This window comes from Lissotriton vulgaris, chromosome 6 (assembly GCF_964263255.1).
Source record: "Lissotriton vulgaris chromosome 6, aLisVul1.2, whole genome shotgun sequence".
In the NCBI taxonomy this organism is placed as follows: domain Eukaryota; kingdom Metazoa; phylum Chordata; class Amphibia; order Caudata; family Salamandridae; genus Lissotriton; species Lissotriton vulgaris.
In genome coordinates, this window is record NC_141694.1 from 28,617,862 (window position 1) to 28,634,573 (window position 16,712).

Here is a 16,712-nt window from a genome sequence, read left to right on the forward strand (position 1 = left end):
GTTGGCGAGCAGGTTGGTGCAGTTGCTGTAGTTGGCGTTCTCAAGGTGGAAGTTCAGGTCTCCGAGGAGGATGTAGTCTGTGTATGCAAGGGCGTGCGTATTGATGACGTCGGTGATGGTGTCGCTGAACAGTGGCCAGGAGCCCGGGGGGGTCTGTAGACGAGGGTTCCTCTGAGGGTGGTGTTGGGATAAGTGTGGATCTGGAAGTGCAGGTGTTCGGTAGAGCTGAGGGTGTCTTCAGTGCTGGGCGAAATTCTGAGGGTATTCCTGTGGACGATGGCGATTCCTCCTCCTGGTCAGTTGGTGCGGTCCCTGCAGGTGATCTTGTAGCCTTCCGGGATAGCTATGGCAATGTCAGGCGCGAGGAGGGGTTCATCCAGGTCTCCGTCAGGAAGACGACATCCGGGGAGGATGAGTCGAGTAGGTTACAGAGTTCGATGGCATGCTTGTGTACGGAGCAGGTGTTGAGTAGTATGCATCTGAGATGGCTGCGACCTGCCCTGGTCGGAGGGGCAGGACGTGCAGGTGTTTGCTGGCTGGTGAAGCCGCAGCTTCGGCAGGAGAAGGTTCCGTGGGTGAGCTTCACGGTGGCCTGGAAGCAGGTGGATGATCGGCCGGTGCTGAGTTCGTGGAGAATGTTGGCGTCGTAGTGGCGTCGGTCGTCATGACGCTCGTGGGGGCCAGGGGTCGGGCGCTGGGTGCGGACGGGCACATACAGGCTTGCGTTAGGCACGCCATAATGTAGGAGAGGGACGAGGAGCTGGGAGGCGGGAGCGGGCGGTAGGGGAGGGGTCAGCGGCGGTGGGGAAAACAGAGGAGAAACGAAGGGGAGCAAGAGCCCACAGCAAAGGCTGTAAGGGGAACAGAACACAATAAGGGGAACAGAACACAATATTCAAACAGTAACAACGTAGCCTAGTTTATACCTCAAACAGAAACATGCTTGCTAAATAACAGATAGATGCACAAAAAAGAGATTTAAAACAACAGTAGAGGTCAGGCACACTGGTACTAATTCAGAGGGACTAGAAATTGTAAATGAACTAAGTTGTTGGCTTGATTTACTCCTTCTTGTTAATAATGAGAATTCACATCCTTGCCCGTAAGGAAGCATCACACTTGTGGAGCAAAGAAAGGATGTTTCTGCTCAATCAATCAATCCAGTAATTTGTAGAGCGCGCTACTCACCCGTTAGGGTCTCAAGGCGCTGGGAGGGAGGGGAGTCGCTACTGCTTGAACAGCCAGGTCTTGAGTTGCTTCCTGAAGGAGAGATGGTCCTGGGTCAGCCGTAGGGGGGTGGGGAGGGAGTTCCATGTCTTGGCCGCCAGGTAGGAGAAGGATCTTCCTCCGGCGGTGGCTTTGCGAATTCATGGGACGGCGGCGAGAGCGAGGCTGGCGGATCGGAGCTGGTGGGTGGGTGGGTAGAATGTGAGGCGACTGTTGAGGTATTTGGGGCCCATGTCGTGGAGAGCCTTGTGTGCGTGGGTGACAATTGTTCCACTTAAAGGGTAATTCATCAGAACACTGTTTATCTTCCACACTTGGTACTGCTTCTGCCACCTCTGAGGCCAGGCGCACAGAAGCAGAGGTAGGGTGCCCTCAGGATGCCCGGGCCTTGCCAGGGTGCCAAGCGGGCCACCGTCCAGCAGCACCATGGCCATCTCTGGTTGGTGGCAACAGCAGCGGCTGTGGTGCCAGGGGCTGCCCTGGGGTGGCAGGACACAGGCAGCCATGGCAGCGCTTCCTTCAACTTCTTGGCGCTTTAATCCAGAGAAAAGACTTGCATTAACCAGGCGCTATACAGTGGACTCAACGAGCCGCGGCTCTCACCCCCCACTGACTGCTTCAAGGGATTTACATCGAATGACACGAGGCTCGAACCAGTTGGAAATCCCAACTGGTGGCAAAGTGTAGAATGGGACAGAGAGATGGGTGGATGTAAAAGAAACCGGAGTGGAACATGGAAAGAGTGGGGGATAGAAAGAAAACAAGAAATAAAGGGCAGGGTCCCCACGGGAATAGACAAGGTTGAAAGTGCTGTGTAAGGGGTGAGATGAGAAAAGGAGGAGCGGGTAACAGGCTCCAGGAAATGATGAAAAAGGAGGGGACAGAACCGGAAGTGGATGACTGAATATTGTGAAATCGGTTAAGAGGTAACAGATAGGCATCTGGTGATGTTTGTAGAAAGAAATGTAGATTTCCTTCAAATGATTTGAATAAAAGACAGTTTCAAGCAAATGTGCATTTCCGCACCGTTTCATATGAAGCCTATGAAATGTACAATAAATAGTTCTTAAACTTTGGACAGATACATTGAAAGCAAGCGTTGCCTGGCCAGTGACGTCATCGGCATAGCTCCGAGAGGCCCTGCTAGTCCAGATGCTCGTTCAACATTTACTTTTTTAATTTAAAGAACTTTATTAGTTCATCGAAATAGACCTACAAGCATCATTCATCATATTGATATCAAGGCCACATATGTATTTACATTTAGGTTGTTGTGTAAGTAAATCATATATGTACATGGCCATATGGAATAAAAAGAAATATGTTATTGAAGCAAGGTACTGTGGTGTGAAAACATTATAAAATAAATATAAAGAGAAAAGAGGAAGGGAAAAAATAACACAAATAGGTACAATTAAACATTGCCCGTGTTTGACACATATCGATACGTTATGTACTGTTTACAGTACAAATATTTATGATGGATTTAATTTTCTCAAGGTACAAATCCAGTTTCTCCCATGTGCTCCTCGTTCTGGCCTTCCAAGGGGACTGCTGTCGCCTGGGTATATCAACACCTCTGATAAAACATTCAACATTTCCTTTCTTAATAGATAAAAACAGATGTTCCCGGCAGCTGTCCTGCCTCTGGCAGTAACACCTGGCCCCACGTGGCGTTCGCATCAGAAGTAACATGGAGAAGTGTGGCTCAATGGTTAGAGCGGCAGACCCTGATGCAGAGGTCTAGCCCGGGACCAGGGTTCAATTCCCCGCCTCGGCGGGTCTTGGGCTCAAAATTCCACGGACCTGATAATTCTCGCCTCGGTGCCTATTCCAATCATGGAGTCCCACTCTGCAACTCTGGGCAATAGCTTGCTTAATCTCCACAACGCTAAGGATGCCTGGCCTCCACCTTGGGGGTGCCCAGGAGTGGACGCCTCACAGGGACAGCCAGGATGGGTTCCACAGCTGTATTCGTACAAGTGCCTTGAGACCCTTGCGGGTGAGTAGTGCGCTATACAAGTATCAATTTACATTTACATTTACATTACATAACATGTGAGAAATATTGGCCAACCTCCTCGAGCCAATCAGTGCCCCCCAATATCTCAGGGCGGCGGGGGCTGGCCCTATATGAGGGAGCATGCATACGGTCTGACCTTGAGACGTCCTTCTGAAGAGCCCCAATGTGTTGATGAATTCTGCACTCCAGATTTTAATTAAAAAGGTACACGGTTCACAGGTGGCACGGCTTCCATGGCACGTGCCCAGCTCACTGGCACGGCTCCTCGAGCTGTTTCCACAACGCAGAGAAATCTAAAAGCTGCACAGATTTAAAGGGCTTTAAGAAAGTTGTTTTTCCGAGCTTGGGCCCTCCGGCCTCTGAGAGCCATGCTGCCTCCGGACACTCACAGCAACCCCTCACCCCCACTTACCCTACTCCCGGACTCTTTTTTTAGTGGGGTACACATGGAGGATTGTTGGGGAACCTCAGACTTATATGCCCACCCCAAATCTCAGTCACCGAGAGACTGGCCAGATTGGAAACAACGTCACAAACAGCAAAGCAAGCGCGTGATGAAGGCGGCGGGGGTGCACGAGCCCCCAAATCTCGGAGGTGGCCCTGCAGTGTACAAAGGCCCTCAAGAGTGGTGTCAGGGGATTTATCACGACATATGGCTGCTAATATCATGACAGCCTGCCGCTGCCCACACGGGAGTGGCCATCAGGGAGTTGACGCTCTGTGGGTGACCCTTCAATTCCACAAATGTTTCTGACAATAAATTAAAAAAAAAAATGGAAATTCCACAATGAAGGCTGATACCGGAAGTACATTCTGGAATGCAGTGAATGTTGACATTTTGGGTCTGCAGATCCTCTGGGACCCTCAGTAATTCACAGCTGTGAGGCGCTACAGCGTCCAGTGTGAACATGCACAGTCGTGAGGTCACTTCCCAGAACTGGTCTTGAGGGCCTTACTCAAAGGCCACACTTTTAGCACAATGTATCGCATAATGGTACAGGCGTGTGGTACAGAGCGCGGGGATGTGGGCAGGCCCCTCATGGACTCCGCCTACAGCAGGATGGGATTCTTGGTGCCCACGATGGACAATGATGGTGAAGAGTCCACTTCTACCTCTCGCCGCACCATTCGATATCCGTAACCCCGTCAACGCAACCCAACAGAGATCGAAACAAGAAACGGTAAGTAATAAACTTACTTTAGAGTGATAACAGCAAACTCCGCACCTATCCATGGCCTACCAAACTTTATTGAAACCTGCAATGTACTAACACCTCACTATCAGGAGACTTTATGAACCTGTAAACAAGTGCCTAGAAGTGATACTAGGCCGATGCCTGTGCTTTACCCAACTCTTCCAAACACGCCGTCATGGATACCCATTGGCCTGAAGTGGTGCATTGTTGGTCGGATGACTAAGGAGTTTGGATCTTGATTAACACTGGACAACAAGACTGGAGCGACAGGCTCACGTCAAAGAGAACTTACTAATACTTGACCAGCCGGGTCGGAAGTAGAACCGGCAGAGAGGTAAGATGAGCGAGGCATTATTGAGGGTCTCATGACGGTAGTGTTGGGGCGCTTCAACGCTAGATGTAATTTACAAAGTACATCGCAGACCATTTGGTGCTGTCTGTTTGGATGTTGTTTTACTATCCATTATAGGTGAGAGGAATTAAGGCAATTGGAAATCCAGACAGGTAGGATTGAAGAAATGACAGTGAGGGGGAGGGATTATCTCCATGTCATATGGTCATGTCTGGCCATAGATGAACACGGTTTTAAGCATGACGGTTTTTGAGCAGATTCAGAAAATGGGCACCACACATGTCTATACTTTTTCCATTGGGCATCAGAAGCACTAGACAATCGGGAGATCTCAGCACATGATCTGAGATGCTACGCGCGAAAACACCTAATGCATGGGTTTCCACCATACGGAGGAGATTGTGATTTCTCCTCTGTCAGTATACACCTTCTGAATAGGTTACAACACAGTGGTGAAATGTCTCTTCACCATGTTTGAAATAATGTAAATACGATCTGTTGTCGACATCGATATTATCATGTTTCTTTAGCCCTGAAGAAGTCGCAAGGTAATCTCCTATCGACGAAACACGTGTTGGCTCGGCGTAGAGAATTAAAAGACAAAGACAGAACCATACGATCTACTCTTTTTCTGTTTGCGCAACCACTGAAATGTTAATGTTATGTTGATACATGCGTGTGCATAGGATTGTGGGTCAGCTTGGGAAACGACCCAAGGGTCAAGGTTTGGAGGGTTCAGGCTCCCCTAGAGCACTACAAGTGAGTATAGCTGCTGGCGTAATAGCTAGACGAAAATCTATGAGCGCCAGGAAAATCCTAGTTCAAATTCACCCCAATAGGACATTAAAACCCAGGATCTAGCTGTATCACATGCCCTTTTGTACATTGGTGCCTACATATGTCCAGTGCATTAAAAATGGAAATTGATAATGTGAACAATTCTAAAATAAACTGACATGTATATATTATGATTTCAAAATGTGTCTTTGAAAAGATATAATCTTGCAGAATGACATGGTCGTTTACCCTCACCTACCCTTCCATGCTCAGTTCCCGTGGGACACGCAATATTTGGCCCCAAAGAAGCATCCCCAAGTCACTCAAAGGACATGCCAACATGTTTCGGCGCTTTGATCTATTGCACAGTCATGTGCAGTCTGCCACACTCAATAGAAGCTTTTATCAGCGCGCTAACTTTGGGGTCCTGCACTCAATAAAACAGCCTTTTTATTTATAGATGTCAAACTATAATTCAATAATCCTTTGGTTTTCTCTTCGGAGGCCTCGTATAATCCCCTCTTTCTGTGACTGCTCAGAGTCCCAGAGGGAGCCGTGAACACTGCACTTATTTTGTTCAGATTAACATACTTCTCACGTCTGAGATTCCACAGGAATTCATACAGTATTAGAGGCAGTAGGAAAACTGCTGGACTTGTTCCACTGTGGTGGATTATCGGCTACGTAAGGCCGTGAGCCCCTCACTGTCCCCCCCCTTAAAAGGAAGCAAGCTGCTTTCAGCTTGCAGTGTGCACGAGACAAGACGGCCGCCTTTGTGTATCACACAAGACAAGATGGCTGCCTTTGTGTATCACACAAGACAAGATGGCCGCGTCTGTGTATCACACAAGACAAGATGATTGTCTCTGTATATCACACAAGACAAGATGGCCGCCTCTGTGTATCACACAAGACAAGATGGCTGCCTTTCTGTATCACACGAGAGAAGATGGCCGCCTTTGTGTATCACACAAGACAAGATGGCCACCTTTGTGTATCACACAAGACAAGACGGCTGCCTCAGTGTATCACACAAGACAAGATGGCCACCTTTGTGTATCACACGAGACAAGATGGCTGCCTTTGTGTATCGCACAAGACAAGATGGCCATCTTTGTGTATCACACAATACAAGATGGCCACCCTTGTGTATCACACAAGACAAGATGGCCGCCTTTGTGTATCACACAAGACAAGATGGCCACCCTTGTGTATCACACAAGACAAGATGGCTGCGTCTGTGTATCACACAAGACAAGATGGCTGCCTTTGTGTATCACACAAGACAAGATGGCCGCCTTTGTGTATCACACAAGACAAGACGGCCACCTTTGTGTATCACACAAGACAAGATGGCCGCCTTTGTGTATCACACAAGACAAGATGGCCACCTTTGTGTATCACACAAGACAAGATGGCCGCCTTTGTGTATCACACAAGATAAGATGGCCGCCTTTGTGTCTCCCAGACACCAGCAGTTCCTGGGGGATCTGGTAAACACAGGTCTGTGCACCATTGTCCTGTATAGTAAATTAAATCAGCACAAGGAGCTTCATTGCCAATGCAGTTCAATCACAAACTGCACCAACGCTGCACACCAGGGGAGGTCTAGACCCCACCATCATTCAATCAATGCCCACCCAATACAGAGGAACAGCACGCCTCTTCCTACGCCTGTCTCAGTTATTGGTCATGGCTGTGCCGGTTCAAAGGGAGGCTCAGGGGCCAGATTACCTTACGTGCACCCACGCTTGTGCTGGGAAACTTAGCACCAATCGGCCACATTATATTTGCACTGGGCACTCAATGCCAATGACATTTTCCCACTGCTTGGTCGTTGCAAGTGGTTGGTGAATTCCAGTTACTAGTGCCACCAGCGTATGGTGCAGGCGCAATCTGATGCTCAGACCCCGGTCTGGGTTTTGGAATTGACGCCGTTCTAATAGGTTTATTTTGGTCAAACATGGGGTGTCCATGCCCTCCAGGTCCCACGCGTCATTAGGTAAGAGAGAGAGCCAGCAGAGGTCCAGCCTGTGGGGGTCTCATTTTAAGTTGTGTTTTTTAAAACCCTCTGAGTTTCGTGAATTTCAAGTTGAATCTCGACATTTCCCTTTTTTGATTATGAAATTTTAATATAATTCATTCATTCAGTGGATAGACCTCTGTTGCTTCACCCTTCTGATTACCCTTTACCTTTCACTCAATTCACACTTCTCCTTTATTAATTGACTTTACCCTTCCATTCCTTATACATTCTTTTTTACTGTTATCTTCTTTTTACCATGTTATCTTTTTAGGCTAATGCCTACATTTAGTTTATGCTTCATTATTATGTTACCCTAATCCCTTCATAGTTACCTTTACCTTCTAGTTATTTTTCTTTCCAACGTTTTTGTTTTTACAAAGTAATTTAACAAACACAAATGGGGGGCCAGGGAGTATTTAAAGACCCTCGAATACGCCAACGAAGAATCCGTACCGAAAAGTGCTCGCGGTCTAGTCCACCCCCGTTGTCAAACAGCATCGTCTTGTCACACTGGTCTCTCTCGCTCAGACTTAAAAAATCATTTTCTAAATTGAACCTTTGGCTGTTTTTAACCAGCGGTGTTTGTAGCCCAGATTACCAGATCCGAGAAAAAAAAAACGAGAGTCCTCCAAAGGCAGTGGCTGGACCCATGATATTTTTATCAGTATATTAAAAGCAGCGCGCCAGGGGGAACCTATGCCATCAACAATACCGAATCATCTTTTGAGGACAACTGTGAATTCTGTATACAGTCAGAAGGATGTCACAGGAACAGTGACATAGACCATTTTTGGAAAAGCAAAAACTGAAAGCAGTTATAGCAAGAAGGCTACACCCATCTTTCCGGAGCCGCCTGTCCGCTAACTCACCTAGCGCTTGGAGATGCGCCTCGAGCTGCCTTAAGTAAAATAACATGACTGTTTCGCCTAGGCAGGTGTGTTAGGCTAATTAATTTAGTGAAAGCCAACCAAGACTACATCTCCCAGAATGCATTAGTGTAGGCCATGAACTGGAAACCCAGACCTGGAAAGCTGTTGCCATGGATTGGAGTGGCATCACTCATCATCTCATTCTCTTGCCCACTTGTGTCAGTGAGTTTGAACCCCAGCTGTGGTGCTTAGAATGCAGAATACAATCCTCTTACCTCATTGGCTGAGTCCGCAGCGCGGTTTTCAAGTCTTCAACAACTTTATTCCTCACTTCCGTGTCCTCCTCATCGAAAGCATATAGGGTCTGCATCTAGGGAGAGAAATAGGTGAAGAGATGAGGACGGTGAGGGTAGGGTTTAAATACCAAGAAATTCAACAGTGAGGTGTGCCCTTGGCCTGCCATTCACTCTGCCCCCTGCACCCACATAAGTCAGGTGCCCTGGTGCACTCATGAAGTCTGACGCAGAGGAGCGTGCGCTGCATGATGACGCTCTGGCCGTAGTCGCCCCGTGAGGTTTAGTTTGCGGTGTGCATGTGAAATCCATATCAGTTGAGGGACAGTCCTGGGAGGAACACTACAATACTTTAGGGATATGGGCTGTCATAGACTAGGGGTGGGCGGAACACACAGAGTTTTAAGCTGCGGAAATCTGCGGAGTTACCTAGAAACTTGGTGAGATTCCGCGGAGTTCCGTGAGTGACGTAATTCTGGCCCATCCTGCCACTCGTGCTGATTTTTTAGCTCCGGGAGCTTGCAGTGCGAATGACATCATGTGGCACGCCAGAGGGTGCTGCTTCTTTCTGCCGCTCGAATAGATTTTTGACTAGAGCGGCTGCTTTTGCAACACGAGCGAAAACTTTCTCAATGCGAGCTGTAGCGACCAGCCGCTACCGCTTGCGTTGAGAAATCACGCTGGGAGACAGTCTAGTTTTTTCTTGCTTGCTAACGTAACATTGGTGAGCCGCACACGACAAAAACCCTGACACACAGGGGTTGGCGGAGTTTTTTCTGAACTCGGCACTCCATGCGGAGCGTGGATTGGGCAAAACTCTGCAAACTCCCGAGAGGAGTGGAATTTACCGCCCACCCCTATCATAGACATGACCCTAGGAGGCGTGGTGTGCTTTGGAGATGTTTGTAAGACTTGTATCTAGAAAATGCGGCTTTATGTTTAACCCCTCCCATGCTCGTGACAGAACCGTTCCGTCCCGAGCCTCGGGTGGGCTGTGCTGGTGACGGAACGGTTCCGTCACGGCCCGCTCGCCGAGCCTGCGCGGCACGAATTCCGCGCCTGCGCTGACATTCTAAAGAGCGGGCGGGGCCGTGTCATAATCGTTCTGTGACAAGTACAGCTCACCCGCGGGCCGTGATGGAGCGGTTCCGTCACGAGCACTGGAGCCCCGCGCGGCCCCGCCTCCCCCTTAGCGCTGCGGCGGAATAGCCGCGGCAGCGAAGGGGTTAAAACAGTGTTGCATAACACAGAAATATATTGTTACAGAAGCTGAACTCGACAATTTTCATGTTTCACGAACAGAGTCACCCTAAATCTATAATCCAGAGCATTCCCTGTGGAGGAGTTATCTATGCTAAGAGGTTTTGTGGTGAGGTGCTGGAATGTAAACATGCACCTATGGCGGTGGTAGAAAGACTGTACGCCAGGGCAATCGCAAACATGAGGTGGTACTGGAAGACAGACTGAGAACCAGAGCCCAAAAGCAGATGGTCTCGTTACTAGGTGCAGTACTCAGACGGTAGTACTTCTCGGGTGGGTAATGTTTGTAGTCATCACAAAAATATCAACTGCACTTAACAGCGAAGACGGACTGCACTTCTTTCCATTAACAAGCGATACAATTCACATTATTTTTATTATGTACTCATTCCCGGGCACATCTGTTCGAGCAGGACCATTTCTGAGGTCGATTGGCTGGACCTATCTTAGTTCATCTGCTACCAAACTCATGACGTCAGCTTCACCTACTCCCATCCCTCACATGAGTAAAGAACTTTCACATCAGCAATGTCATGGCATTGCGTCAGCTTGGCCTACTCCCATCGCATGTGTAAAGAACTTTCACATTAGCAGTGTTATCTTGTCACATCAGTTTCAGCTACTCCCATCACATGTGTAAAGTACACTCACATCAGCAATGTCATGGCATCGCCTCAGTTTGGCCTACTCACATCGCATGTGTAAAGTACACTCACATCAGCAATGTCATGGCATTGCGTCAGTTTGGCCTACTCCCATCGCATGTGTAAAGTACACTCACATCAGCAATGTCATGGCATCGCGTCAGTTTGACCTACTCCCATCGCATGTGTAAGGTACACTCACATCAGCAATATCATAGCATCGCGTTAGTTTGGCCTACTCCCATCACATGTGTACGGTTCACTCACATCAGCAATGTCATGGCATCGCCTCAGTTTGGCCTACTCCCATCGCATGTGTAAAGTACACTCACATCAGCAATGTCATGACATCGGGTCAGTTTGGCCTACTCCCATCGTATGTGTAAAGTACACTCACATCAGCAATATCATAGCATCGCGTTAGTTTGGCCTACTCCCATCACATGTGTACGGTTCACTCACATCAGCAGTGTCATGGCATTCCATCAGTTTGGCCTTCTCCCATCGCATGTGTAAAGTACACTCACATCAGCAATGTCATGGCATCGCCTCAGTTTGGCCTACTCACATCGCATGTGTAAAGTACACTCACATCAGCAATGTCATGGCATCGGGTCAGTTTGGCCTACTCCCATCATATGTGTAAAGTACACTCACATCAGCAATATCATAGCATCGCGTTAGTTTGGCCTACTCCCATCACATGTGTACGGTTCACTCACATCAGCAGTGTCATGGCATTCCATCAGTTTGGCCTTCTCCCATCGCATGTGTACGGTTCACTCACATCAGCAGTGTCATCGCATCCCGTCAGTTTGGCCTACTCCCATCACATGTGTAAAGTACACTCACATCAGCAATGTCATGGCATCGGGTCAGTTTGGCCTACTCCCATCGTATGTGTAAAGTACACTCACATCAGCAATGTCATGGCATCGCGTCAGTTTGGCCTACTCCCATCGCATGTGTAAAGTACACTCACATCAGCAATGTCATGGCATCGGGTCAGTTTGGCCTACTCCCATCGTATGTGTAAAGTACACTCACATCAGCAATATCATAGCATCGCGTTAGTTTGGCCTACTCCCATCACATGTGTACGGTTCACTCACATCAGCAGTGTCATGGCATCCCATCAGTTTGGCCTTCTCCCATCGCATGTGTACGGTTCACTCACATCAGCAGTGTCATCGCATCCCGTCAGTTTCGCCTACTCCCATCGCATGTGTAAAGTACATTCACATCAGCAATGTCATGGCATCGCGTCAGTTTGGCCTACACCCATTGCGTGTGTAAAGTACTTTCACATCAGCAGTGTCATGGCATCGCGTCAGTTTGGCCTACTCCCATTGCGTGTGTAAAGTACACTCACATCAGCAATGTCATGGCCTCGCGTCCGTTTGGCCTACACCCATTGCGTGTGTAAAGTACACTCACATCAGCAATGTCATGGCCTCGCGTCCGTTTGGCCTACACCCATTGCGTGTGTAAAGTACTTTCACATCAGCAGTGTCATGGCATCGCGTCAGTTTGGCCTACTCCCATTGCGTGTGTAAAGTACTTTCACATTAGCAGTGTCATTGCATCAAGTCAGTTTCGCCTACTCATTTCGCCTACTCACTTGCATGTGTACACACAGATGAGCAGTGTCATCCTATCACGTCAGTTTCGCCTACTCCCATCGCATGTGTAAGGTACACTCAAAACAGCAGTGTCATCGCATCCTATCAGTTTCGCCTACTCCCATTGCATGTGTAAAGTACACTCACATCAGCAATGTCATGGCATCGCGTCAGTTTGTCCTACTCCCATTGCATGTGTAAGGTACACTCACATAAGCAATGTCATCGCATCCCGTGAGTTTCGCCTACTCCCATCGCATGTGTAAAGTACACTCACATCAGCAATGTCATGCCATCGCGTCAGTTTGGCCTACTCCCATCGCATGTGTAAAGTACACTCACATCAGCAATGTCATGGCATCGCCTCAGTTTGGCCTACTCCCATCGCATGTGTAAAGTACACTCACATCAGCAATGTCATGCCATCGCGTCAGTTTGGCCGACTCCCATCGCATGTGTAAAGTACACTCACATCAGCAATGTCATGGCATCACCTCAGTTTGGCCTACTCCCAATGCGTGTGTAAAGTACTTTCACATTAGCTGTGTCATCGCATCAAGTCAGTTTTGCCTACTCACATCGCATGTGTAAAGTACACTCACATCAGCAATGTCATGGCATTGCTTCAGTTTGGCCTACTCCCATCGCAAGTGTAAAGTACACTCACATCAGCAATGTCATGGCATCGCGTCAGTTTGTCCTACTCCCATTGCATGTGTAAGGTACACTCACATAAGCAGTGTCATCGCATCCCGTCAGTTTTGCCTACTCCCATCGCATGTGTAAAGTAAACTCACATCAGCAATGTCATGGCATCGCGTCAGTTTGGCCTACTCCCATCGCATGTGTAAAGTACACTTACATCAGCAATGTCATGGCATCACGTCAGTTTGGCCTACTCCCATCGCATGTGTAAAGTACACTCACATCAGCAATGTCATGGCATTGCGTCGTTTGGCCTACTCCCATCGCATGTGTAAAGAACTTTCACATTAGCAGTGTCATCGCATCCCGTCAGTTTCGCCTACTCACATCGCATGTGTAAAATACACTCACATCAGCAGTGTCATCGCATCCTGTCAGTTTCGCCTACTCCCATCGCATGTGTAAAGTACACTCACATCAGCAGTGTCATGGCATCCCGTCAGTTTCGCCTTCTCCCATCCCATGTGTAAAGTACACTCACATCAGCAATATCATGGCATCGCGTCAGTTTCGCCTACTCCCATCGCATGTGTAAGGTACACTCACATCAGCAATGTCATGGCATCGAGTCAGTTTGGCCTACTCCCATCGCATGTGTAAAGTACATTCACATCAGCAATGTCATGGCATCGAGTAAGTTTGGCCTACTCCCACTATGTGTGTAAAGTACTTTCACATTAGCAGTGTCATCGCATCAAGTCAATTTCGCCTACTCCCATCGCATGTGTAAAGTACACTCACATGAGCAATGTCATGCCATCGCGTCAGTTTGGCCTACTCCCATCGCATGTGTAAAGTACACTCACATCAGCAATGTCATGGCATCGCCTCAGTTTGGCCTACTCCCAATGCGTGTGTAAAGTACTTTCACATTAGCTGTGTCATCGCATCAAGTCAGTTTTGCCTACTCACATCGCATGTGTAAAGTACACTCACATCAGCAATGTCATGGCATTGCGTAAGTTTGGCCTACTCCCATCGCAAGTGTAAAGTACACTCACATCAGCAATGTTATGGCATCGCGTCAGTTGGTCCTACTCCCTTTGCATGTGTAAGGTACACTCACATAAGCAGTGTCATCGCATCCCATCAGTTTTGCCTACTCCCATCGCATGTGTAAAGTACACTCACATCAGCAATGTCATGCCATCGCGTCAGTTTGGCCTACTCCCATCGCATGTGTAAAGTACACTCACATCAGCAATGTCATGCCATCGCCTCAGTGTGGCCTACTCCCATCGCATGTGTAAAGTACACTCACATCAGCAATGTCATGGCATCGCCTCAGTTTGGCCTACTCCCAATGCGTGTGTAAAGTACTTTCACATTAGCTGTGTCATCCCATCAAGTCAGTTTTGCCTACTCACATCGCATGTGTAAAGTACACTCACATCAGCAATGTCATGGCATTGCGTCAGTTTGGCCTACTCCCATCGCAAGTGTAAAGTACACTCACATCAGCAATGTCATGGCATTGCGTCAGCTTGGCCTACTCCCATTGCATGTGTAAGGTAAACTCACATCAGCAGTGTCATGGCATCCCGTCAGTTTTGCCTACCCCCATCCCATGTGTAAAGTACACTCACATCAGCAATATCATGGCATCGCGTCAGTTTGGCCTACTCCCATCGCATGTGTAATGAACTTTCACATTAGCAGTGTCATCGCATCCCGTCAGTTTCGCCTACTCACATCGCATGTGTAAAATACACTCACATCAGCAGTGTCATCGCATCCTGTCAGTTTCGCCTACTCCCATCGCATGTGTAAAGTAAGCATGAGCGAATTTTGCGGATCTCGCGTTCGCGAATTTTGCGGATTTGCGGATTCGCAATCCGCAAACTCCGCGAATTCCCGCGAATTTGCGGATTTTTTTTTTTTTGTGTTCGCCCGTGTTTCTGCCAGTTCGCGAGGGTTTTGTACACTTTCGCAAATTGCGAACTTACCTGTCGGGTCGCAAGTTTCGCGAACTTGTTGTTTCTACGTGTCCAGCCTGTTTGGGACACTCTTCTTCATCACTGCCACTCTCTGTCACCACTGCCACTCTCTGACTACTCATGCCACCCTCTGGCCCACCCATGCCACCCTCTGTTTCATCACCACACCCTCTGGTTGTCCAGTGTACATTATTTTCGGCAAAGCAAAGCACACCTTCCCTGCCTCAAGTGACCTGAATTAATTTGGGGCTGATTAATGTGTCACAGAATATTTTTTTAGCTGGCACCTGCTTCCTTAGTGCGCCCTGATTAGTGATCTTTTGCACTTGCTAAGTGCTTTCATTGTTGCAAAATTAGTTACAACACCTGCCCTGCCCCAACTGACAATAATGAATTAGGGGCTGATTAATGGATTTTAACTTCCAGCCTGGCTCCTGCTTGTCTCCCTTAGCTGTAATTCAGGACCTTTGTGGCATATGTGTAACTATTCTGAGGTTCAGAGCAGGGTCACATAATAGTTTCAACTGGCAACTGAACTCTGGAGGGGCCCCTCAGGAAGCACTACAGGAAATGGCTACTAATGATGAGCCTGAACTTTTGAACCTGGTAAGTAGTTACTTTCAGTTTTGCTAAGATCGTATTTCTGCAATTTTGCACTTATTCGCGGGGCGCGAACTCACGCGAACTCACGCGAACAGTGCGAGCAGTGCGAGCAAAATCCGCTGCTCGCGGATTTGCGGATTTTGCGGGAGATTCGCAAATCTCACGGATTGCGGATTTCCCGAAAATCCGCAAAATCCGCGAGCGAAACGGATTTTCCGCCCACGCCTAGTGTAAAGTACACTCACATCAGCAATGTCATGGCATTGCGTCAGCTTGGCCTACTCCCATTGCATGTGTAAGGTAAACTCACATCAGCAGTGTCATGGTATCCCGTCAGTTTCGCCTACTCCCATCGCATGTGTAAAGTACACTCACATCAGCAATATCATGGCATCGCGTCAATTTGGCCTACTCCCATCGTATGTGTAAAGTACACTCACATCAGCAATGTCATGGCATCGAGTCAGTTTGGCCTACTCCCATCGCATATGTAAAGTACATTCACATCAGCAATGTCGTGGCATCGCGTAAGTTTGGCCTACTCCCACTATGTGTGTAAAGTACTTTCACATTAGCAGTGTCATCGCATCAAGTCAGTTTCGCCTACTCCCATCGCATGTGTAAAGTACACTCACATCAGCAATGTCATGGCATTGCGTCAGTTTGGCCTACTCCCATCGCAAGTGTAAAGTACACTCACATCAGCAATGTCATGGTATCGCGTCAGTTTGTCCTACTCCCATTGCATGTGTAAGGTACACTCACATAAGCAGTGTCATCACATCCCGTCAGTTTTGCCTACTCCCATCGCATGTGTAAAGTACACTCACATCAGCAATGTCATGCCATCGCGTCAGTTTAGCCCACTCCCATCGCATGTGTAAAGTACACTCACATCAGCAATGTCATGGCATCGCCTCAGTTTGGCCTACTCCCATCGCATGTGTAAAGTACACGCACATCAGCAATGTCATGGCATCGCGTCAGTTTGGCCTACTCCCATCGCATGTGTAAAGTAAACTCACATCAGCAATGTCATGGCATCGCGTCAGTTTGGCCTACTCCCATCCCATGTGTAAAGTACACTCACATCAGCAATATCATGGCATCGCGTCAGTTTGGCCTACTCCCATCGCATGTGTAAAGAACTTTCACATTAGCAGTGTCATCGCATCCCG

The 16,712-nt window shown here is 48.2% G+C and overlaps 1 protein-coding gene across 2 annotated transcripts in view; it reads right to left on the reverse strand.

The window, feature by feature from the left end:
* DAAM2 (dishevelled associated activator of morphogenesis 2) overlaps window positions 1–16,712 on the reverse strand; it is a 683,417-nt gene that overhangs the window by 266,055 nt on the left and 400,650 nt on the right. For both annotated transcript variants that reach the window (XM_086925887.1, XM_086925886.1), the window contains exon 5: window positions 8,746–8,840. In XM_086925887.1, the coding sequence (XP_086782013.1) occupies window positions 8,746–8,840 (95 nt within the window). The remainder of the gene's footprint in view (window positions 1–8,745; window positions 8,841–16,712) is intronic.